The 26244-nt window shown below is 46.5% G+C and overlaps 1 protein-coding gene across 1 annotated transcript in view; it reads right to left on the bottom strand.

The window, feature by feature from the left end:
• LOC107120489 (disco-interacting protein 2 homolog C-like) overlaps positions 1-26031 on the bottom strand; it is a 352819-nt gene extending 326788 nt beyond the window's left edge. The window contains exon 1 of the mRNA XM_015423200.1: positions 25947-26031. Within this exon, the coding sequence (XP_015278686.1) occupies positions 25947-26031 (85 nt within the window). The remainder of the gene's footprint in view (positions 1-25946) is intronic.
• Between the last annotated feature and the right edge of the window lie 213 nt (positions 26032-26244).

Raw genomic sequence — 26244 nt, 5'->3', positions numbered from 1 at the left:
TTATTTCCTAGGTTACTCTGCAATGTACCATATATACTACTGGAGGAATAATGAGTCAGGTATGCAGAAGATATTAATTTCTATATAATCAAGAGTCTTTAATATTTATCTACTGGTCCGAAGGAGCTCCATCTCAGGAATTAAATTCCATAAATATTATTTGTTAAAGACATATATGTTCCTAAAATTAGATTTTACAACTAATCTATATAAAATATGTTGATCTCCCGTGCCCTCCCCCTTAAATCTTCACCTGCAGAGGATTAGCACAAAGTTCACCTCAGCCGTGAGCACTTGCTACTGATCACCCTCTAACTGCATAAAGGAACAGGAATCAAATTTCAAAACCAAGCTTTACACACAAATAACCACCATTCAGACATTACATTTCAGGCAGACCATGGTTATGAAAACTCATGCAAAATATCACTTCTATGAATCCAGACTTCAGCATCTGCAATCACTCCCAAGATATAAGGGGCAGATGGACTCACATTCTAGCTGTCTCTGAATGAGTGAGCAGTGACTCACTTGCCACAAACGTTGTTAGTCTTTTGGGTGCTACTGGACTCTTGGCTCTTTTCTACTGCTGAAGACTAACATGGCTACCCATCCTGATCTACTTCTATGAATGACAGGATTGCAAACCATCTGACAAAGGGAGTTTTGACTCTCAGAAGTTTATATTAGGGTTGCCAGGTCTGACCTGGCTGCCGGCAGGGGCCTCCAGACCGAGTTCCTAGATCTTCTGGCTTGTACACAAAGTGCGCGTGCTGCAATGACATCACCCGGAAGTGACATCATCATGCCAGGCACGTCGTGCAGGAAATACTCTAGCATTTGCCCAAAAACTCTATGGTCACCATGAAGTTTTTAGCCAAATGCTAGAATATCCCTGGCATGATGATGTCCCCTCTGGATGATGTCATTGCGCCGTGCATGTCGGGTGTGCTGGGGCTGTTCGGGGGCAGGGCCTCTGAAAGTGGGGGAGTACCCGCCACCATCGGGGGGATGGCAACCCTAGCTTATACACAGGAAATCTTTTTGGTCTCTTAAGGTACTGCTGGATTCAAATCTTGCTCTTCTTCCGCAGAGCAACATGGCTACCCACCTGAAGCACTACAGGAGTTTTTTCCCTAACTGGCTTGCCAAAACGTAAATGGATTTTAAAAACACTCTGCAAAAGCCTTTTCTCGTGAATCAACCAACATCTAGGAAAACAGAAAACCTTTTAAAACTTCCGATACAGCATATACATAGACAGTCTTTCTTCCCATTATTTGTTAGGCATAAACCGTTTCTTCCTACATTGAACAACTAATTACCCCAGCTATTCATATCAATTACCCATTGACTTCCCCTCAGGACAACTTACCGTCTAAAAAGCTTAGAGCACCTTTCAGCAGCCAAACAGTCCCACCAAAGTCTACCATTAGCGCTGCAAAGATTAAACAAAGGTGGTCTGCAAAACAAAGGAGACTTCCTGGCTCAGTGATGCGATGTAAACAATTCAGTGTCCTCATAGGGCTGTTTTACAGTGCTTGAAGACAGCTACATCAGATGCTGCTGATTGGAACCTTCTCGCCTGGGGCAATTTGGACCGCTATGCTGAATCCTCGGGAACGCCAAATTCAGGATTGGTCTGCAAAACAAAGGAGACTTCCTGGGTCAGTGATGCGATATAAACAATTCAGTGTCCTTATAGGGCTGTTTACAGTGCTTGAAGACAGGCTACATCAGATGCTGCTGACTGGAACCTTCTCACCTGGGGCAATTTGGACCGCTATTCTGAATCCTCGGGAACGCCAAATTCAGGAGAAATGCAACAATGTGTGCAGTGCTTAGAGCATCCAACCATGAATGGAGAAACCCTGGTTCAGATCCCCATCCTGCTACAAAGCTTACTGGCAGACCATGGGCCAGTCACTTTCTCTCAGCTTTGGTCCACTGTACAGGATAAACCAATCTCCTCAAATCTCAAAAGCTAAGCAAGGTCAGCTTGAGTTAGTATTTTTGATGGGAGACCACCAAGGAAGTACAGGGTTGTGATGCAGAGACAGGCAATGGCAAACCACCTCCTTTCATCCCTTGCCTTGAAAACCCTATGGAGTTGCCCTAAATTGGCTGTGACTTGACACCACCTTCCACCAACAGGAGAGGACATTTACCTCCAGGCCACTTGGTAACCCTACCACAGACAAAGTAGGGATCCATACCCTACGGTAGACCTGCTGCAATCAAGCATTAGTGTCATCCCAACTAGATATCCAAAGCTCCTTTGAAATGCTGTAACATTATGCAAAACAAGGCTTCTCCAAATCTTAACTCAATACCTGCATTGCAATTCAATTGCAGGCAATCTCGCAAATATAGCACTAGTAAAACTAATGGTATCTTTCTTCCGTATTAGGCTATTATGCAGATGAGGCAGAGCTCCAGATTTAAAATACTTAAATTGACAAATGGTCTTGCTTCCCTCTCCCTCCCCTTTCACCTTGATAAACTGGCAGAAGGCACGAGAGCATTTTTCACCACTCATATAACAGGTGCTTTCATGAATATTCAAAGAAGATCTGAAGATAGAGTTCATAATCTTGGTCTTATACTTCAACAATGCAAACAGATGCCATGCGGAAAGTCATGAAGCAAACTTCTTTTTTAGGAGTACAGTCCGAGCAAGTCACATTTGTCTAGAGGAAGCTGCTGGATCTGCTGAATGCAGAATGCAACTGGTGTTTAGAGGCATCCTGCCCTCTGGAGCCTAAGACGCCCCACCCCATTTTGCCATCACAGATTGCAGCCATGGCCTATGGTGGACCTATTTGCCAGTTAATCCTTTTTTAAAGCAATATGGATGGCCCAGGCTAGTCAGGTCTCAGGCGTTAAGTAGGCTTGGCCTTGCTTAGCACTTGAATGGGAGACCATGAAGGAAGTCCAAGGTTGCTACATGGAAGCGGACAATGGCAACCCCCTCTGTACGTCTCCTGTCCTGCCTTGAAATCCCAAGCGGTCTAAGTTAGTGCCCATCACTACACCTTGAGGCAGTTAAGTTCCATAACTTAATGATGCCTTGTGTGTGGACTTACTTTCTTGTGTGTGTCCTAAATCTAATGCCCATCCATTTCCCTGGAAGCCCCTGAGAGCTAATATTATGGGGGGAGACAGAGAAAGACACCCTTATCATGCCTCCTCCCCCTAGGTCCGGAAAAGGCCAGATCCAGACCCGTGGCTTCAGCAAGGCTGCTCTGTTGTTCGCTCTCCAATCACACCCTGGGGCCAAGCTAAGGGGTTCATGAAGGACTGCAACAATGTTCTAGTAGAAAAGAGAGAAGAAGAGAAGAGATTGGATTTTATACCCCGCCCTTCACTACCCGAAGGAGTCTCAGAGCAGCTTACAAACTCCTTTCCCTTCCCCTCCCCACAACAGACACCCTGTGAGGTAGGTGGGGCTGAGAGAGCTCTGACACAAACTGGTTTTTTTTTCAAGAACAGCTCTGAGAGAACAATGGCTTGCCCAAGGTCATCCAGCAGCTGCAAGTGGAGGAGTGCGGAATCAAACCCGGTTCTCCCAGATTAGAGTCCGCGCACTTAACCACTACACCAAACCACTACACCATTGCAGCTCCTCCGATTCCACCTGACTCCTTACCTAAAGATGGTGTCTCCCCCTTTCAGAATTCTAATGCACCACCAACAACAAGAAGAACAAGAACAAGAAGCGGCTTACAACCCCCTTCCCCCCCCCCCACAACAGACACCCTGTGAGGTAGGTGGGGCTGAGAGAGCTCTGACAGAAACTGTTTTTTTTTCAAGAACAGCTCTGAGAGAACTATGGCTTGCCCAAGGTCATCCAGCAGCTGCAAGTGGGGAATCAAACCTGGTTCTCCCAGATTACAGTCCGCGCACTTAACCACTACACCAAACCACTACACCCTTGCAGCTCCTCTGATTCCACCTGACTCCTTACCTAAAGATGGTGCCTCCCCCTTTTAGAATTCTAATGTACCATGTTGTGTGCCATTTCCTGCTTTGCTGGGACCCTTTACCTTTTTCTCCTTTCCCACCTGTGTGAGCAGCAAAATTAGAATCTTACTTGTGACGCCAAGTGAGAGAAGGCCAAGCAACAAGAGTGGAGCAGCGGGGGGTGGAGGGAAGGGAAGTGCAACCTTTTCCCACCCTTCCTCCGGGAGATTTTACAGGCAGAGGCACCATCTCTGGGTGAGGATCCTTCTACCTTACAGCTCTCCGAAGCCACCCCTAGTCCCACCGCCCCAGCACTGCCAATGCTGGCCTTTTGAGAGTGGAACTCTCTCCCAGAGAACATCCATGCCCCATGGGATTTACTATCTTTCCGTAGGGCTTGTAAGGCAGAGATGTTCCGCCAGGCATTCGGTTGAGGACAGTAACGGTCTGCCACTCTCATACTCCAACCTTCCCTTTTTATTCCTGAAGATCCCCCCTCCACCCAGGGGGCTGGTGGAAATTACCGCCATCTTGGAGTTAGTGCTGTTGTTGTTTTTTTACTGTTTTTAAGTATTTTAATGTTGTTTTAATTCAATTAGGTTATATTTATTTCTGACGTCAAGCTGCCCTGAGCCCTGCTCGCAGGGAAGGGTGGCTGATATATAGAATTACATACATACACACACGTATACATACATACATAATTGTAAAACCTGTCTATGGGCTTGAATTACTGTGCATACTCATTCCGCGTGCCCACAGATTTACAGATTATGATCTATAAAGTGTTAAGAACGAGGGAAGCAATCATTGTTATTTTCAGTTTCGGACTGCCCTGTCCCACTTGGAGAAAGGGGAACAGAAACGAGGGGGGGGGAGAACTGGACACTATAGCTGCTTTACTCTGGACAGACGTCACAAACCACTTACATGCAGCTTAGTCTTCGTTTTAAATGCATTCAGTTAAAGTTGAGAAAGCAGCTCTTTGGGGGGCAATGGAATTCTTGCTTAAGCTTAATTGTAATTTATGCAACCGATCAGGAGTTTTGTCATCTCATTACTACTATTTTATCCCAGGGGGCCACCCGGGGATCCACAATGCCCCTGAGCCCCAAATAGTTGCAAAAACACCCAGAAAAGATATTGGCATAATAGGCAAAGCTTCACACTGCTGGAGTTTAAACAATGGAGTTATTTGATCCCTTTTTTTTGTTTTGGCGCAATTCTGTCTAGTTGTGAAATACTGCAAGGCCAAGAGCTACGCTGTATAAGTGAGCCCGCCGCTGCAGAGCACACAGAGAATCAAAACAAAATGATGAGGCATTGCCCTGTGCATATGCGCACTTCCAGGGGGGGGCGGCGGGGGGGGGGGGGAGATTTGCATAGAAAGGAAAATTTCACAGGTGTGCCTTTCCTTTGCTGCAGCTAAATAAATTCTCCTCCTACCCAGTCCAAGTGCAAGACCCCTGTAAGGATCTGGACCTGCTAGTCCTGTCCTGTTAGGTCAGTTACCATTCTTTTTCCCCCAAATGAGAAGCTGGGAGACTGGAGATATGAAGAAGAAGAGGAGATTGGATTTATACCCCATCCTTCACTACCCGAAGGAGTCTCAGAGTGGCTTACAATCCCTTCCCCTCCCCACAACAGACACCCTGAGAGGTAGGTGGGGCTGAGAGATCTCTCTCAAGAACAAACCTTGAGAGAATGGCTGTGAGAGAACTCATGACTGACCCAAGGTCACACCAGCAGCTGCATATGGAAGAGTGGGGAATCGAACCCGGTTCTCCCAGATTAGAGTCCAGGCTCCTAACCACTAGATCAAACCGGCTCTCTTGTGATTTTCTAAAGGCTTTTGCATGAGCATAATAAAAGAGAAGTCCAGCACAAGAGCTTTCCTGAGTCAGGGCTCACTTCTCCAGTTCGCACTTGACCCTTAAAGCCACAGGAAGTGGCCAGCCCTATTATAAGCAAGAGAGCATTTCTACACTCTGGACTGGTGAGTAATCGGTTAATTCCCAGCCAGGGAGTGCCTGGCTGCAAGATGAGGCCAACACAGCTGAAAAGCCTAATAGGCAATCAGCATGAGCTGGGCCCCAGCCAGGTGCAGAGCAAAGAAGAGCTGGGAAGGATCCAAAAAGGGGGTTTTTTTGGGGGGGGGGAACAAAAGCAAACTGGTGTGTGTGGGGTGGGAGAGGTTCTTGCTAGGTAAAAGAAAGCCAGAGAAAGTCTGCATAGGAAACAACTGGTGGGTGTGGCCCTTATTATTAAGCTAGAGGCTCTCCGAGAGACAGGTGGAAGGATGAGACCGGTGTCTCTCTGAGACAGCACAGCTAAAGAAAGGCCTACCAGAAGGGACAAAGAACCATTTGCCTATAGACCCTCCCTGTGTACACAAATGAGTGTGGAACGTAAGCGCCAAAGCTATCAGAGTAAGGAATCCTCAACTTCTGCCTACAGCTTCCTTCCACTCTTCCCTGAAACTTGTTCTACTAATCCCACATATTAGCCATAGGATGTAAACTACTTAGTGGGAAAGCCAAAACTGAACTGGGGCGGGGCTGTGGCTCAGTGGCAGAGTATCTGCTTTACACGCAGAAGGTCCTAAGTTCAGTCCCTGGCAATTCCAGTGCAAAGCATCAGGCAGCAGGTGAATGTGGACAGTGGACAGCCACTGTAGGTCAGCAGAGATTCCAGATCCCTTCAGCTGCAGCGCAGAAGTACAACTCTTAGTTGTGTGAAACCTGAAAGTAGCAACACTGCAGCAGCGTAAGGGATCCTAAGATGCATCTGTCTAAAGGAACCAGATGTCAGCTTGGAGTAAGAAAGTCGTACCCTGGGCCCTGAGACTAAACCCAGATTTGATTAAAATCGAGCACAGCTGAAGAGCAGAGAGGGGCTGTGGCTCGGTCTGCTTGGCATGGCTGAAGGTCCAAGGTTCAATCCCTGGCGTCTCCAGTTAAAAGGACGTGGTAGTAAGTGATGTGAAAGAGCTCTGTCTAAGCTCCCGGAGAGCCACTGCCTGTCTGAGCAAACAACACTGGCTTTGATGGACCAAGAATCTGATTCGGTACAAGGCAGCTTCATGTGTTCATGTGAGCAGGAGACTCAGACACATACATCTCAGCGGAGAGAACTGTGCTGGGCTGAAATCAGCTGATACAACTTACCTGTGGCAATCAGCCTTGGGACAGTTGTGATTCTCTTTACGCAGGTGCTTCCACGTGGTGGAAATCTCCATGCCTTCCCTGCCGTCAACCTGTCATGGCTGCCTTTTGGTGTAGTGGTTAGGAGCGCAGACTCTAATCTGGGAGAACCGGGTTTGATTCCCCACGCCTCAACTTGCACCTGCTGGATGACCTTGGGCAAACCATAGTTCTGTCAGAGCTGCCCTTGAAAGAGCAGTTTCTCTCAGAGCTCTCTCAGCCCCACCTACCTCACAAGGATGTCTGTTGTGGGGAGGGGAAGGGAAAGGAGTTTGTAAGCCGCTCTGAGACTCCGGGTGAAGGGTAGGATATATATCCAACCTCCTCTTCTTCTTTTCCTGCCATGCGGCAATGCAGATTTTTCTTTTCCGATCAGTCAGTGCTATAGCACTATGTTTGTTTGTTTAAAGCCCTCCAGCAGCAACAGTGGTGACAAATGGCAGCCATGCAGGTCTGATGGAAGGAAAATGGTGCCAATGCAAGGAGAACCACTAGAAATTCCTGTCTAGATGGCATGCTAATGTGCTCCGGATTGCATTCTTTCCTGAAAGACTGGAGGAAAGCAGGTTTGGGAAATAAGTGTACCAAGGACAGGGAAAACCTGGAAAGAGGATGATTAGAGCACGACGTTATGAGGTTCCTCCCCTCTAAAATATTCACTCCAGTCCGGAACCTGCAACTGCCTCCTTAACACAAATACTTTCATTCTTTTTTTGTTTTAACTGGAGCAGAGGAAAGGTTCCTCTTACCAACCTGCACAAACAAGGAACTGCTTATAGGCATGAGCAGCTGAACTGAATTTGGTTGGGCAGACCAGGCCTAACTACGGTTTGTTTCTAGGCTGCATTTTATTGATGTGCAAGAGAGACAACCAAGAACTGTTGAGTCTGGGAGAAGCCATCTTTGGCTCCAATATGGCTTCCACTATTTTGCTGGAAGGACCCATCTGTCCGTTTAATCTCTATAGACTGAAAATTCAGGATTTCAGCAAGAAAGCTAGAGCTGTGAAATAACTGCTTTTTAAAAATAGGGAACAGAGATCTACAAACAATGAGGTGTGGAGAACTTCATTGCAGTTGGGATAAAAGTATCCAGAAATATACAAGGAGACTTCCCAGCTGAAACCAAAAATGCAAGGGAAAAAGCTGAGAAAAGAATGCTAAATAACAATTTATAAAAATTGTAACTCAATAATTATAGTGTAACATGAAAAAGTTCCTGGTAATTATAATACAAAACTAAGCAGCTAAACAATATATCAAATTGTAACAGGTGAATAAGGCATAATAACAGGTGAATAAGGCAGAGTCTTTGTAATTACTGGCGTAAACTGGTCCACGGGGTCGCGAAGAGTCGGACTCGACTGTGCGACTGAACAACAACACAAATTACTGATTTGCATTTTTATAAATTGTTATATTTGCTATTTAGCATCCTTTTCTCAGTTTTTTTCCTTGCATTGTCGGGATAAAAGTAACATTTGTACAGCAGAATGTCTAATCTGGAACTATTAATAACAATGGTGGATATACATTTATCATGCCACTTTGTAACAGCAAAACATAATGAGCTACATATATATATATATTAATCTTAGCTTAGAGGCCTGCATCTTATTCTTTAAGAGTGTTAAAACACAATGTCAGAATTCCAAATGTGCCCACAGGCTCAAAAAAGTTTGGGGACCCCTGTACTACACGCTCCTAGGTTTCTATGCTGCAATTACAAACGCTAGGGGGCTTTAGAACAGAAATACATGTTCCAATTCTGTGCCAGATACAATTACTGCTCGAGCAACGGGTCTGATACTTTTACTGGGCTTATTTCCCAGCAAAAATGCAGAGGGCCAGGCTATTCCACAGAGCTGGCTGTAAATGAATCCTGTTACAGCTTTATAAGGGGTGTGGGAGAGGGGAGGCAATCAGGGTCCGAATTCTGATGGTGACATCTGGCTCGGCACCAACACAAGGGAGGCATGATTACACAAGGCTTGGGAGCCATGCTCCCTCTAAGCTATGGAGTCCTGTGAGCAAAAATTCTACTTTGTGAGTTACTAGCATTAAAGTTGTGAGCAGGTGATTTGGCTGCATAAATTAGTTTGCTCTGGACCCATCCTTCCTGAGCTGAGACAAAAATGTGTGAGCCAGAGGCTAAAAAACTGAATTAGCTCACACTAACTCAGCTTAGAGGGAACGCTGCCTGGGAGTGTGTCAAGGTGTCTCGTACCACGATGATAACTTACAGAGGCGCGAGTAAGTTATCATCGTGGTACGAGACACCACGCCTGACAGTTTCCGCAGAATTACAGTAGTAATATTTATCCTGTTAAAAAAATGCATCTTGCTTCATGTTTTTGTACAAAAAGCCTCTACCCAAAAATATGAATAGAGCTGGTGCATTTATCAGCCCAGAAGAAATACTGCCTGTTCAGGAGGCTCATTCTTATGCGGGCGCACACAAGTGTGCTGCTCTCTGGCAACCCGAAGGGCTCTATTGATGTTCCTTTGGAGAAACATTTATCGTTCCAGACCCACTCCACAAGCCTAGCTGGCTTGCTACAAAAATATTGCGGCTGTGAATCAAGGAGTGATTTCCAAAATTAAATATATTTATATATTTATTTTCTCAAGGGAAGATTCATCGTCTTCTCCCCCTGAAAGAGGAGGGGTATTTGAAAGTGAATGCCTTAATTTACATACACATCTAAATATAGAATCTCATTTTTAATGCAAACTAGTATACAGCTCGTAAGGAAAAAACGTGAGCAACCCAGTGAAATTGAAAGAATTACGCGCACTTGAACTGATTTAATCCCAGAGATTTCAACAGGACAAAACGGTCTTGAATCATAGTGTACTTTGGTTTAACTGGACTGCAGGCTATCGCGCTTGAATACAAATCTCATTTTATTCTTTGAATGCTGAAGCAAAATGAAATTATTGTATTAGGGAATGGAGTGCCTGCTGCACGTTACGGTATCATAATGGTAGAATGTGAACAACAAGAACTGGATGGGGAGGAGGACAAATGAACTGATTACAGGTTGTTTCTGCCTTGCCACTGAAACACTGCAACTAATTCAGACATGCTTAATGGAGCATCGCAAGAGGCCCGGCATGTTCTGAGGAGGGACTGCAGTTCAGATCGCCAATTAGTCATGAAGCTCACAGAGTGACCTCGGACCAGTTAATCTCTTTCAACCTAACCTACATCACAGGACTGTTGTAAAGCATAAAATGGGGGAGCAACCCGTGGAAACACTCCTGAGCTCCATGGTGCGCAATAATGGGACAGAATGTGACAGGGGGTAACCCACTGACACCCGCAAGAGAGCTTTTACTTCAGCTACTAAAGCAAATCTTGGGTAACTGGATCCATCAGCCATTGAAGCACAACCACAGGGAGACAGCTGTGGTTAATCCAGTGCAATCCATTGACCTCAAGGGACTTAGATGGCTGTAACTCTGTTTAGGATTGCATTGTCAGGAAATAATCCTAAACAGGTCTACCTGGCAGTGAGTGCCACATCATTCAGTGGGCCTCACCCCCAGGAAAGTGCCCTTAGGACAGCTGACTTAGTGGCTAGTCATGTTAGTAGGAACATCAGAAGAGCCTTGCTGGATCAGACCAGCGGTCCATCTCGTCCAGCACACTGTTTGACACAGTGGCCAAGCACTTGCCTGAGAGGGTGTCAGGCCAAGGCCTTCCTTGATGTTGCCTCCAAGCACCAGTACTTAGACACTGCCTCTAAACATGAAGGTACAACTTAGTCACCATGGTGAGTAGCCAAAGTGAACATCTATAGACCTGAGCCATCTGGAGCCACTTCATACAAATAAATTACCACTATGCAGAGAGCCAGTGTGGTGTAGTGGTTAAGGGCGATGGACTGGAATCTGGAGAACCAGGTTCGATTCCGCTGTCTTCCACTTGAAGCCCAGCTGGGTGACCTTGAGTCGGTCACGGCTCTTTCAGAGCTCTCTCAAAAAATGTCTAGCTCGCCACCTAGTGGTGCATAATGCTAAAAAAGAGCTAGAACTTCAGGCTGCCAGACAATCTTAGGATCGCCTGGCTATAACACACACACACTGTGCCATACAATAATTATTATATCACTACACAAAGCTACCTCCACATATCTTGAATTTCAAACAGCTTCCCCAGAGCCATATAAAATGGACTTTAGTATCCTTCTACATTAGCTTGTTGACAAAGGCCTCCAAACGCTGATGAACCAGGACAAATGTTCTCAGCCAGAAATATCTGTGCATATCTGGACACAGAACTGTAGCAATGCTGCTCTAGAACATGTTGCTACCTTCAGCAAGGAAAAAAAGGGCTCTGCTCTCTTCCCAGCTGTAGAAGTTTGAGTAGTCACTGAAGAACTGACTCTCCGGCATCCAAAGTCAACCATCTGAGATGGCCTCACCACTCTGCCTCTGGGCAGGGATGACCCTGAATTCCAGGCTGCTTAGCCACACCCCTTTGAGTAACACCTGGGGCCAACCACAGGTCACTCGCATTGGTAAGGAACTGCTCACTTCATGCCATGTATAATTTCCGAACCTGTTCTGTGAGCACCACATACACCCAGTGTCCCTTAGTGACACCTGTGCACTTTATTCAAATCTACTGGCCCAGAAAATGCACAAGAGCCCTGACCTGGATAGCCCAGGCAAGCCCAATCTCGCCAGAGCTTAGAAGCTAAGCAGGGCCAAACCTGGCAAGTACTTGGAAGGCAGACCTCCAAGGAATACCAGGGCTAGGATGCAGAAGCAGGAGATCGTAAGCCACCTCTCTGGAATGTCCAATCCCCATTAGGGGTTGCAAGAAGTCAACCATGACTTCCAGGCACACACACACACACACACACACACAAATACTCACAAGAAAAATTAAAAAAAATAAAAAGCACAAGAGCCCTGTCTTATGCTGCCACCTGAATAAACATCCTGGTAACGATCTGGTCCTGACCTGGATAGCCCAGGCTAGCCTGATCTCATCAGCTCTCAGAAGCTAAGCAGGGTTGGCCCTGGTTAGTACTTGGAAGGGAGAACCATCAAGGAAGTCCAGGGCTACTACACAAGAGGCAGGCAAACCATAAGAACATAAGAGACGCCAATGTTGGATCAGGCCAAAGGCCCATCCAGCCCAACACTCTGTGTCACACAGTGGCCAGAAATACCAGGTGCCGTCAGGAGGTCCACCAGTGCGGCCAGGACACTAGAAGCCCTCCCACTGTTGACCCCTCCCCCAAGCACCAAGATGACAGAGCATCACTTGCCCCAGAGCCCCTATCTATACCTTGTGGCTAATAGCCACTGATGGACCTCTGCTCCATATGCTTATCTAATTCCCTTTTGAAGCCGTCCATGCTTGTAGCACCCACCACTTCCTCTGGCAGTGAATTCCAAGTGTTAATCACTCTTTGGGTGAAGAAGTACTTCCTCTTATCCGTTCGAACCCGACCGCTCAGCAGTTTCATGGAGTGCCCACGAGTTCTTGTATTGTGAGAAAGGGAGAAAAGTACCTCTTTCTCTACCATCTCTGAACATCCGAAAACCCTATGGGGTCGCCATAACTCAGCAACAACCTGACATATATATGGCGCTCTGGCACTAACCGCACATATGTTACAACATCTCTGCTCAAAAACGCCACTCACAAATGATGCTGCTTCTATGGCTCTAAAACCCGATTCCTGTGCATGAACAGAAACACTGGAAGCAACCCTGTGGCGACCAGGTATCCTCCGATTTCATCCCGCTGGCAGGATCATCTGTAATCCTTTGCATCTGTTTATTACTTCTGAGAGTGTTCGAATGATACCTGCTTGCCCATTCAAGTTTTTTTTTAAAAAAGTAACAGCACAGAGCAACTAAAAATGTCTCAGAAGCTCAAGGCTAGTGACAGCTGGGAAGTCTACTGTTCAGAGGGAAGGGCAAAGCGCACAGCTCTCTCCCTCTCTCATTCCCACTCCAGACTGGAAGGCACAAAGAGAACTGCTGCAGATCGCACCTGCCAGCCCCTCTCTAAGCAGAGAGTAGGAGAGCAAACTGCCCACCGCCTGCCTCCACATATCGCAAAGAGAGACGGCAAAGACCCTGCGGAACATCCTGGAAAACCATAGTGTAGTCACAACTCCAGAAAGAGGTTCGCTTGTCTCCTTAAGATCATACAGTTGTGGAAAGTTTGATCGCTTTGTTTATCGTTCCAACACTTAAAGCATCCCTCTGGTAGAGATTTCCGTTGGCAAGCGGCTTCAACCAAAGGCCCTCTGACATTAACTAGTCAGCATATCCAGACATGCGGAGTTGGCCTCTTTTTTTATGTGCACGAGAAAGCTGGCCAGCCATATTAGTGAAAGCGCTCTCATTTTTGCTGACAGCGGTTATTCTAGTGAAGGAAGACCTTCCTCCCCTAAGGAAAAGGGCTGTATTTGGACATGTAATGAACACAAGAAGAGGGGGAAAGGGAAGGGCGAAGGGGGGGAGAGAATTGCCAAAAACCAATCTACAACATGGACCCAACCCCTGAGCCAATATACACAAAAACAAATTAATCTCTACGGAGAGGATGAGGGATGTAATTCAAAAAATCGTCAGACGAACAGAGAACTGACTACGCATTCAAAACGTTGTTAAAATATACAGCTGTGTGTCTGCAAACACTTCGGAGAGCAATCGAGAGAATGCGTTAGCCACGGCTTCATATCAACAGGGCTTCGACACACGGTTATGTCCCGAAGACTGCTGCCGTAAGCATAGCTGCTAGGAATAAACACCCAATTTAAATGCAATACTAGATGTGCAACAAGAACTTATTTGTAGGCGTTTGTCATCTTGCTTTCCTTCCGCTGCTACTAGGCTTGCCAACCTCCAGGTGGGGCCTGCAGGTCTCCTGGAATTACAACCAGTGTTCCCTCCAAGCTGAGTTAGGGGGGGCTAGCTCACAGTTTCTTAGCCTCCGGCTCACACATTTCTGCCTTCACTCAGGAAGGAGGGCTCCAGAGCAACCTAATTGATGCCACAGCCAGATCGCTCGCTCACAACTTTAATGCCAGAATTTTTGCTCACAGGACTCCACAGCTTAGAGGGAGCATTGATTACAAGTGACCTCCAGATGTCCGAGATGGAGTCCCCTGGAGAAAATGGCTGCTTTGGAGGGTGACGTCTGTGGCACTGTATTTTATTTATTGTATTAGCTTTATTAATTAGCATGTATACCTTGCCTTTCCTCGTGGTTCAAGGCAGGTTATACCCCCCACTGAGACCCCTCCCCAAACCCTGCACTCCTCAGGCTTCACCCGCAAGTCTCCAGGAACTTTCCAACCCAGAGCTGCAACCTCAGTTGCTACACATCCCATATTAGCACCCGGCCTGTAGCTACGCCGGGGCCTTTTGGGGGCTCCGCCCCTGTCTTAAAAGCACAGCCCCACAAGATTTTCACCCCCCAAAAAAACCTTTTAAAAAACATTTAAACAGTTTTTAAAGGGACACACTCCCGTGCCACAAACAGACCCGAGAGCCGCGCCACAGTTGACCTTTCCAGGTTCGCCCTCTGCCCTCCCCAACTTGCGCCGAGCCCAGCCTTGCCCATGATGAGCCAGCCAGCTGGTCACTCTGCCCTCAAGCCAATGACCAACAGAAGTCATGAGGACCCTTTTAAAAAAGGTTTTGTTAAGCTGCACGCGCCGGCACTGCCGTGCCATGCCCAGCCTCACCCACGACGAGCCAGTTGGCCTGTTGCTCCACCCTCTAGTCCTAGGCTGTTCCGATGCTGCAAATTCACACCTCGGGGATGTTTGGGGAAGTACAGATATGAACGGTGGGGGTTGGGGGGTTAAGTGCTAAGCTATTCTTTTTGCTGATGGGGGCTGGGGGGGATAGAGCTACAGTAGGAAAGCTACTGTCGGGAGCTACCTCCAAGAGCCGTTCTTTTTGCATACGCACCCCCACACACCGGTTGCTTTGGTTTAAAGGTTTCCCTTGCTCGAAAGCCAGTCAAATCCGACTCTAGGGGGCGGTGCTTATCTCCATTTCCAAGCTAAAGAGCCAGCACTGTCCGAAGACATCTCCGTGGTCATGTGGCCGGCATGACTAGATGCCAAGGTGCACAGAACGCTGTTACCTTCCCACCGAAGCGGTACCTATTTATCTACTTGCAATTTCTTGCTTTCGAACTGCTAGGTTGGCAGGAGTTGGGGTCAGAGATGGGAGCTCAATCCATCACGCAGCACTTCCAGTTTGCAGTTTGGCGTTTTAACCTCTGAGCCACCACAGCGCCCTGCTTTGGTTTAAGCCCCCTTAAAAATTTAAAAGCCCCCCGTCCCAGAAAAAAATCCTAGCTATTGGCCTGGTTAGCATGCTGATACTCACTCACACTATGGAACCCATGCATGCAAAGACTTGGCAAGCACAAGAATTGGCCTGCTTTAACTGGCAGTGCCAGACAGTTCAATTTTTTGTTCACCTAATGTCACATTTCAGTTCCCTGAATTCACTGGGGAATTCATGTCCCGCTAAGTACTAGGTTGCGAATCTCAGTGATTTAAATGGAACATTCCGACAGAATGTGCTTTCCCAGAAAGCTGCTTAGGAAGCAGAGTATATCTTAAGGGGAAGTTTATAGGCTAGGCTGCAGCTAGCTCATGTTGCACCCGAAGTATATTGGATACAGAGGCATCACCATAATAACAGACATCTATAAAGATCTGCATGTAGAACAGTGCTACTGGAAAAGATGGAGATTGGAACCCAGCTCATTTTCCTCCCTAGTACCCCCCCCCCCGTGCTGGGGAAAAGATGGAGATTGGAACCCAGCTCTTTTTCCCCCCTAGTACCCCCCCCCCCCCGTGCTGGGGCCCTATTAGAAAGTCTGATATCATAATATACTGAATGACTGATATTTCTCCTTGGTCTCAACCAGTGTTCCCTCTAATCTGAGTTAGTGTGAGCTAGCTCACAGTTTTTTAGCCTCCGGCTCACACATTTTTGTCTTCGCTCAGGAAGGAGGGCTCCAGAGCAAACTGATTTATGCAGTAGCCAAATTGCTTGCTCACAACTTTAATGCCAGCAGCTCCCAAAGTAGAATTTTTGCACACAAGACTCCACAGCTTAGAGGGAGCATTGGTCTCAACAATGAAAACTAGTCACCTGCTGTTGCAAATAGGGGAGAGGAGGCCGGATCCTCCTACGGAATTCCCTCACTAACTGTATTTGCCATCTATTCCACATCTTTATTAATATTTTCACAGCACCTTTTGTTAAATTCCTAGGCCTCCGGCAATAGATGTTTATATCAACAGGTTCATCTGCTGATCTCAAGATGATCCCCACCCCCCTTGCAGTTACTTCTGGGTTGTTGAGGTTTGGGGTTTTTTTAACGATGAAATTTTAACGCTGAGCACTTGATAATTCAAATTGCTATTGTGGATTTTATACGTTTCGTCATATTTCATGAAAGTTTTGTGAGCTTTTACCTAGAATTTTTCCAAGAGGCAAGATACAGAAAAAAGGGCCTTACATAAATGAAATTAGCACTGATGCACACATGCACAAATTACATAGTGAGAGCCACAAGCTTCAGAGCAGGTAGGCTCCACTGGAAGGAAACCCTGGTGTTCGATCAAAAAGATGCTGAATGCTCAAGCAAATGTACTTAACTGTCAAAATTAAATGGCTTACATAATGTTGGGGGTTGTTTTCCCTTACGGTACCTGTCTGGCCTGAAGAATAGTCTATTAGGGACAAGGTAGGATGAATTTGACCTCAGCTGTAGTATTGCTTCAAATTCAATATGGCTTTTCTCACAGCTTCTGCCTTTGTAGAGGAAGTTATCAGGAGTGTCAATGTACTTTTGACTCTCTTTTAAACACAGAGGATATGGACATTGCATATACTTGGATACTTCTCTGATACTGACGCTTCTCCCCAATGTAACACCTGGATTAATTCCTTAAGGATTGTCATGATAATTTAAATACTGAAAATGTTCAAAGCAACTGAAAGTTTACTTTCTAATTAACTTTTATGCAGACTGAACTAATGCAATCTCATACACCCTAAACCTAGAAGGAAAAGGAGCATTTGAGAAGGGGATATGTGCTACCTCAGTCCTAAAAAAAATGTAGTGAAGGTAACAGATATCTTTTATAAGTCTAACTCAGGCTGGTATACTGGAACATGCAAGCTTTCAGCTACAATCCTGAGTATACTTACTTGGGAGTAAACCCCAGTGAATTCACAGTATGACTAACTTCCAAATAACCACATGCTGGATCAGACAGCTTGAGTTTCATAGAGGTCTTTCGGTTGTAATTCGGGTTTAAGAAAAACGAGATCTTGCACTTTTGATACTCTCTATAAACACACTTGTAAAAATCCCAAATAGGCATTACATCAGGCATTCGTATCATTGTCTGCAAGATATCCCAGAAAGCCAGATGATGAATCCAGTAACATACACCCTCAAGGCTAGAAAACAAGAGACTCATAAAAACTGAAAGAGCAACTAGCGTGGAATAGTCAAGAGCATCAGAACACAAAGACTCAGCCACACAAGAGTCCCGGTTTAATTGGTGGAAGCTGCTGCAGACTTAAGGGAGCATTAAGGAAATTACAAGGATGTACAATTCTCACTGGCAAATGTTAAAAGAGGAGAGGAAACCATGGCCACTGGGCTTTATGTCCCCTTTACCCCAAAGTGGTTCTTTCAAATCTGTTTTAAGTCTCTAGCTCTCATGGTTGTAAATCTTAGGAACATTTATCTCTATTCAGTTGCACATCTGAGATCAGGGGTGGCCAGAATATAGACAGAACTATTGTGTTCTTTGAGTCAGTCTTGTTTTAGACATTTTGTTTAAACGATACCTCTTAAGTCAATGGACCAGTGTCACTCTACAGGCGTCTATAGCATATTTGCAAATGTTAAGCAAAGCATGTTTTTTGTGGAAGCATAATATGCAAACTATCTGGCCTGTAGGTTATTTTTTACAACAGTTGAGCAGATTCCTCACTTCTGCCCTTTCTGCATAATTGTTCTCAGAAATTAAGCCCTACGGAAATCAATGGGACTTAGTTCCATGTAATGTAATTGCATGATCTCACTTTTCCTAGATCACCCGGCTGCCACTTTAAAAGTGATGCCTTCACACATCTCTCCTCTTCTCAAAATAGAGGCAGAAACACCTCCAGTGAAGTTTACAGCGGCGTCATAAAAATTAAGCCTCGCCTCGTGGCTTACCTGGAGAGAAGTGTCAGTTAGAGCGCACAACACATTTTCACCTTCTCTGAGAGATTAGGTTGGCTTACACACTGGGGGCCAGGGATAGGATGCCCGCTAAGCTCTGGGAGCCCTTGCCTTGATGCAGTTCAGTCTCCAGCGTATATTAAGGGGAAGTAACAGAATCAGAAAACATCTAGCTCAAATTCCTTCCCTAGGGCATTTTTCAAAAAGCATTATCAACCGGCTTAAAAACTCTGCCATTTGGTCTGTCTCTCTCTCTCCCTCTCAACTCGTGAAAAACCTGGGCCTACTTCCATACAGCAGAAGAATGTATGTACTGTTTACCACACACCTATCTTGTTCTTCCTTTAGAAAAACTTCTGGTCAGTCCCTTCATCCATGCCAAGACCTACTGAGCACTAACAACACAACAGCATCATGCGCCTCTCAGACCATTTGAGGAGCAGATCTTAACAACAGACTGTTCATCTTACTGACATATAGTGCTATACAAAGTTTCTGTTCACCCTCATTTGGTAATTTTTCAAAATGAATTTACTATTTTTTTTATTTTACAGAGGAGGAATCTTCACTGAGTGGAATGACCTGGCCCCACAGCTACCCATGTGAGCTTACGGCTGAAATGGCAGTTGAAACCAGGCCTCTCTTTACAGTGCCCCATCCCAAAGAGTCCTGGACAGGGGCAAGAAAATACTAGGATGAACTCTTTCATGGAGCCAGTTTGGTGCAGTGGTTAAGTGCGTGGACTCTAATCTGGGAGAACCGGGTTTGATTCCCCACTCCTCCACTTGCACCTGGGTGGATGACCTTGGGCAAGCCATAGTTCTGACAAGAGCTGTTCTTGAAAAAGAGCAGTTTCTGTCAAGAGCTCTCTCAGCCCCACCTACCTCACAGGGTGTCTGTTGTGGGGAGGGGAAGGGAAAGGAGTTTGTAAGCCGCTCTGAGACACCTTTGGGTAGTGAAGGGCGGGGTATAAATCCAAACTCTTCTCTTCTTCTTCTTCCTCCAATGGTTAAATTACACAGGTCCCTGGAACAACAGCAATCACCAGAGAACTACCAAAGCTGGTTCCATCAAATGCCACAGAAGCTTCCTTGAGCTCTAAAGAGCACAGTGTCAGACTGACCATTGACAGGGTTGCCAGACTCCAGGCAGGGCCTGGGGGGGGGTCTCCTGGAATCTCTGGAGAGCCAGTCTGCTGTAGTCCTTAAGAGCAGTGGACTCCAATCTGGAGGACCCGGTTTGATTCCCCACTCCTCCACAGGAAGCCTGCTGGATGACCTGGGGCCAGACCCAGTTCTCTCAGGACTCTCTCGGCCTCACCTACCTCACAAGGTATCTGGTGTGGGGTGAGGAAGGGAAAGGCAGCTCCTTAAAGCTAAGAAAAGCAGGGTATAAAAACCTACTCTTCTTCTGGAATTACAATTGATCTCCACATGACACAGATCAGTTCCCTTGGGGGGGAAAGGCTGCTTAGGAGGATGAACACTGAGGTACCTCCCCTCCTCCAACCTTGCCCTCTTCAGACCCCATACACACACACCCCAAATCTCCAGGAATTTCCCAACCTGAATTGCAAATACTAGCCATTTTAAGGCCACCGGGAAAAACCCCAATGGGCTGATGGCCAGGGGCCACCCCCATGCGACAGCCACTCCAAACCATGGCCCACCCCCCACATCTGGGCCATCCCAGCTCAAAGAGAGGGGCTGGCATAAGCCAGAGTGAGAGGAAGGAGGGCTCACCATGGCAAGGGACACACCTGCCCAGTTTGGCCTTGCTGAGGGATGGGAGGGGCCCATCTAGCCCACCCTCCTGGTTGGGAGTAACCAGGGGCAGAGTTAGAGACAGAGCCCTTTTCCAGGACCGTTTCCCCACCCACCCAATCTGCCCCTGAAGGTATGCCTCATTCGTGGGAGGGGCCCATCTAGCCCACCCTCCTGCTTGGGAGTAACCAGGGGCAGAGTTAGAGCCCTTTTCCAAGACCGTTTCCCCATCCACCCACCCAATCTGCCCCTGAAGGAATGCCTCATTCAATCTGGAACATCCTGTATGTTTGTAGTGCAATGTGACTTTTCCAAGGCTACCGCCATTATTTAGGCCCATGGGTTTGATGCAAGAGTGCTGTCTATAATAAGCCCAAAGATGCATACAGGAGCCGCAACATCTCAGTGAAAGTTCACTCTGGCTCTGGGTGGACACTCTAGCATGCAACAAACAATTCTGAACATCATTCCACAGTCAAACTTTGTTCAGGCACAATCCCAAAAATACACTACACAATACTCTTATTTGCATACATTGTGCAAGTATAATATCTGGCATGTATGTGAAGTGGCAGAGCTTGTTTTCTCTCTTGTGTAGGCAATACATAGTCCAGTTAAACCCAATCATGTCTACGTTTTCATCTGACTGGGTTCTAGGCAATTCCAACGAGTTCAGCTGACTCAAAAACAAGTATTTTGCTTTCACTGGGCTGTAGATCCAACCCTTGCTGTTTCTATTGACTGGATGCAGAGCTGCATAAAGCCAGGTCAAACAATGCAAGAAATTATCACACTCCCCCCCTCGCCCTACACAATCCTAAGAGTCCTTCATTCTTGAAATGGCATGTATTTAAAAAAAGACCATATTCCATTTCCATTTTATAAGACCTCCAAGGTGACTAACCATCAATTGAAACAGACACTACCAGTTAAAAATAAAACAAAAAGACAACATTCTGCAGGACATAAAAAGTAAACCCACATGGATGAACTGAAGGTCAAAGAAAACGAAAAACTGTAGCAACAAACTGTGTTGATCTAGCCATCAAAAAGCACCACCAAAACGCCAGAATGGAAAAAGCAAGACAAAATTCCCTCCAGAGGGAGTTCCACAGTCTGTTTAGAAAGCCCTGTCCCATTTAGTTATTCTGACAGCCAAGGACACGGAGAAATGCCTCCAAGGGAAATCTGGATGCGTGAGTCAGCTCAGTTGAGAGTAGATTTCTTTGGTATGTTGGGCCCAGGCTGTTGATGGCTTTACAGTTTAGAATGCTGGTATTAATTGGGCCAGAGAAACTAACTGGCACCCAGGACGATGGCACAGAGTTTTCAGGGCAAGAGACAAACTCTGGTGGTTCGCCATTGCCTACTTCTGCATAGCAACCCTGGACATCTGGTGGTCTCCCACCCAAGTACTAACCAAGGCAGACCTTGCTTAGCTTCTGAGGCATGGGTTACTCCAACTGTATTGGTCTTCTCCAGCTAAGTGAGCCAGCCTAAGGAAGTACAACTCCCAACCACTGTCACCACAGGAACATCCAGAGGTCTAAGAGGACAACCAAGCATGCTCTTATAGTTAAGTTTATGCAGCAACCCTGAGCACATTTATTAGGGATTTCTGGTGAACTCCATGGGATTTACTTCTGGGTTGCGGTGGCTCAAGTGGTTAAGACGCTGAACTGCAGACTGTGGAAGGTCAGTAGTTCAGCGGTTCAAGACCCGGGTGCCGCAAGACAGGGTGAGCTCCCGTCTCTGGTTCCAGCTCCTGCCAACCTAGCAGTTCGAAAGCAAGAAATTGCAAGTAGATAAATAGGTACCACTTCGGTGGGAAGGTAACAGCATTCCGTGCGCCTTGGTGTTTAGTCATGCCGGCCACATGACCACGGAAACGTCTTCGGACAGCGCTGGCTCTTCGGCTTTGAAACGGAGATGAGCACCGCAACCCTAGAGTCGGATTCGACTGGCTTTCGAGCAAGGGAACCTTTACCTTTATTAAATATGCTTGTGGTCACCCTCATAATGCCAACATGAGCATTTGCAATTCCATATATAAGGATTCTGTCCCAGAGTGGGGACAATAGTTGTCACACTAACTCATAAAAAGATGAACTGAAACCAGTCTGATTAAGACAATACCCTAACGTTGGAACCGAGCCGGCAAAATAAGCTTTAGTTTCTCAGAAACAACTTTTAATTGGTCAGGTGCTTCAACTGGAAAGCTGAGTACCCTATATAAGCATTGCATCTGTTCCCACACATGGTATCATCTGAATCAATTGGGAAGCTCTCAGTCTTCTTGAAGCGAGACCTTTACACAGACACTCTGGCGTATCAGAGCTTATGCATACATTAACAAAATATGAAACCAATTTAAATTCTCCTATAACGGGCAGAGAACATTTGCAATCTTAGAAAGTCACTCAATATGCTTTCCAAATGTGAGATGCAAGAACGAGTCAACTTTGAGACACATTACAAGTCAAACTGTGCTGCAATGTGTGTAACGTAACTAGACATTTCGAAGGTACATGAAATGTTCATTAAATTTGATTATGTTGAAAATTAAGATACTAACAGCCTAAACTATGCATACTTGAAAGGAGGTTCCACCTTGTTTGGTGAGTTTTAACTCCAAAAAGCATGTATAGGATTGCAGCCTTGCAGACTGATCTTATGCATGTTTACTCAGAAGTAAATCCATTGGGCTTACTTCTGAGGAAATGTGCACAAGATACCAGGTCACTGAAGACAGTTTCAGAACTGAAACTGAACTGATTGGAGTTTATTTCTGAGTAAACATGGTCAGGATTACACTGTTATTTTCAGGTGTGGCAGTTTTTCTGATTCTCTTAAAAAACAATACCGGATTCTTAAATTTCTTAGCCATTCTGCACAAAAGAAGCTGCACAAAAATGATTTCCCCCTCTGAAAATAGTGGAGCGATTTTACATAACAAGAGAAAAAAAATTATCAGTGAACTAAAAATAATTTCAGATAAACCTTTTACAAAATAAATACTTTCAGCAGGGATTAATTGGATCCATTGGTGTGTCTAAATTGCTAACCACATCCCACTTCCTCAACACATATTGGACGGAGCTCAATGCATGGGCCATGGGCGGGCGGGGGGGCGGGGGTTTGCCACAGAATTTCATTCTGCAGTTTTATTATTTTGGAAACATTTCATACTGCATGTACAAGTCAGTGAAGTTATAAGTACGCTAAAATTTTGTACTCGTGGTAACTGCCTTTTATATGCACCATGCACCTTCATGTGCGTGCGCAGACACATACAAACTCTTCCATGTATACAGTGGTACATCCAGCATACTGTAGCAATTTTGCTTGCCTCTCCCTGTTAACTTAGAAAAGAGCAAATCGATGTGCTGAAAAGAATCAATGTGCGCACGCACACGAAGGTGCATGGTGCTGAAAAGCTTAGCTAAGTCAATACTGCTTTAACCCTTAGTACAGGTAACGGTTTTGTGGTCCTGGTTAAGGAACAGTCCACAAAGGCATGGCTGAGCCATTCCCGACAGCTTAGTCCTTCCTCCCCTCCTCCAAAGTGTTAAAAGAAAAACACAATGTCAACAGAAGCTCCTCCCTGCTGATGGAACTGGCATGAGTGCATTTTACTTTCTGGCTAGAAGCCCTCGCAAAACCGTTACAAAAAATGCTGAGAAGGGGGGGGGAGAGAGAATAAGATCGTTGCCTGCGTACTGAAGTACCCCAGCACCTTAATTTGGAGCATACAGGGGGGTTGTTGTTGTTTTCTGCCCTTTGTCTGTCAAATGTTATTTGAATAACCTTCCCAAAGGGAAAGGGACATTCAGCTTCTTCCAGAAACACAAGACCCCTCAGCCAAGAGTTATCCGCATTCCTTTCCCAGGCACTTCAAGAGCCGACTCCCGGCTGCTGCGGCAGAGAAATATGGACAGGAAATGGAAACATCAAATCTTATTTAAAACAAGCCGCCGCTGGACACGTAAATGAAAGCAGCAAAAGAGAGGTTCTGCCATACATAGAATACAGACTAAATGCATCAGCGTCCCACATTGCAAGGTTACCCACCCCCCTTCAGTTTGTTCTCCGCATAAGAATAAAATGTCGGGGAAATGGCATAAATGCTCTCTGTAGAGTGAAAACTTCTCTAACCAGCATAGCGGACCAAACCCACAAAATGACACCCTCTTCAATAAAACAAGAGCCCCAAGCTTTAAAGCCAAAGACGGCTGCTTTTCCAGGAGCAGGTAGGAGCACCATTAACCTCAGGTTGCTAATTCCTCTCTGAAACTTGATTCGAGAGTGTGAATCTCATGCACAGGCTTTGTATTGTGTCAAAGGGTTGTCTTCAAACAGTAACTGCACCAAGAGAGACTGGAGAGGCTGGGATTTGTTTGGTTCTTTCGTGGGTGTCCCCCCCCTAAGTAAAACTGTGTTTCCTTGGCAGGATGGGAGCCCTCCCGAGCCCAGCCCTCAAGATTTTTCCGTCTTCTGTAATAATGCCAGCAGCCCTGGAAGGGCCGCTCTCCTGCCAACCGCCCCTTCTCCCGTCTCCACTTAGCACCACAGCAAGAAGAATAGCCGAGGAAGGAAGGGAAGGGGGGAGATCGAATTCATCACCTTCAGGGTTCAGCCTATATATTTACACAGCCCCCCCCCACGGCACTAGGGATCGAGACAACAGGCGCCATCAAGAATCAATGTGCAACACACACACACACCCGCCCATCCCCGGAAAGGCGAAATTTAACAACCAGTTTCCTGACAAACTAAACAATAGGCAAATCTATGCAGCAACGTGATTTTCCTCCACCGAGGGGAGAACAGAGGGGAACGGGGGTGTCTCACCGGGGGCTCCCTCCCGCTCCAAAAAAACCCCAACAACCCCCACACAGACACACAAGCCCAGACCATTTCTGAGGCTCTGTCACATATATATATATATAAAGCTAGGAGCAAGTGACACCCACAGGAAACAATTGCAAGATGCTACACACAAGGGATGGCAAGCCCAGCTGGGAAGCACACTGCAGAGGGGGGACAAATCCACCTCCCGGAGACCTTCGTTTTAGATGTCGCTGGTTGCAACACCCCCCCCTCCTCCATTCACACACACACACCCCTAACCTTGCGCACCCCACCCCGCCTCCTCTTCCTCCTCCCCCACGATTAGCCCCCTTCGTGGAAGCAGCGCACGACTCCCCAAAGGGATGGATGTGCTCTCTCCACCCAGCTCCTCCCAGCTCTCTGGTGCCGGAGAGATCCCCGACAATCCCTGATGCCATCATCCTGATTTTCTGGGGGGAGGGGAAAGGGGGGGGCGGGCGCCCCCCCCCCCCCCCCCCCCCAGTTAAATTACAAAATAGAATTTATACTAATGGCACCAGAAATGTGTGTTGTGCTTTTTGGCAGTCGAGCCTCACTCTGACTGATGGCAATAACTGATGGCACGGAACACTCATAAACATTCTACCTACTCGGAAAACAAATACCACAGAGTATCTGCAGTCAATTTTCCCAATTTCCCCCCACAAAGTTGGATTAAAACATTACACAGATTCTGGGGCAAGAGCAGGCTAATGGGACAGAAAGAGGACTGGGAAGAGCTCCCAGAAGGTTGGAAAGCTAAGGTGGTCAAAAAGAGTGTGTACAGTAGGAAACAGACAGAGGAACAGCTTAGGAAAAAGGATGAGGAGGCATGAGAAAGAAGAAGAGATTGGATTTATTGGTCGGGCGCCCCCCCCAGCTCCCCAGATCGCCTTACCTTCCGACAGTTCCAGCTCCAGTTCAGCCAGCCGGGCTCTCACCTCCAGCGGCAGAGAGAGGCTCTCGAGGCTGCGATCCGCCATACTCGATCCAAGGAGATCTTCTCTCCCTCTCCTCCGGCTCGCCCGCCCGCCCTCCACTCTTGTCTGTGCGGCTCCGCTGCTCTCTCCTCTCCGCGGCGTGTGTCTGGCTCTTTGTTTGCAACGCGCACACACGCAATCCCAAAAAAAAACAGACGAAGGCAGGGGAGGGCGGCAATATTAGGGATCTGGCGAGAAGGGAAAAGACCACGGCGA

The sequence above is a fragment of the Gekko japonicus genome, unplaced genomic scaffold (assembly GCF_001447785.1).
Source record: "Gekko japonicus isolate JY-2015 unplaced genomic scaffold, Gekko_japonicus_V1.1 scaffold839, whole genome shotgun sequence".
Lineage (NCBI taxonomy): Eukaryota > Metazoa > Chordata > Lepidosauria > Squamata > Gekkonidae > Gekko > Gekko japonicus.
Note: the sequence above shows the minus strand (reverse complement) of the source record. Positions and strands in the feature narration are given on the sequence as shown.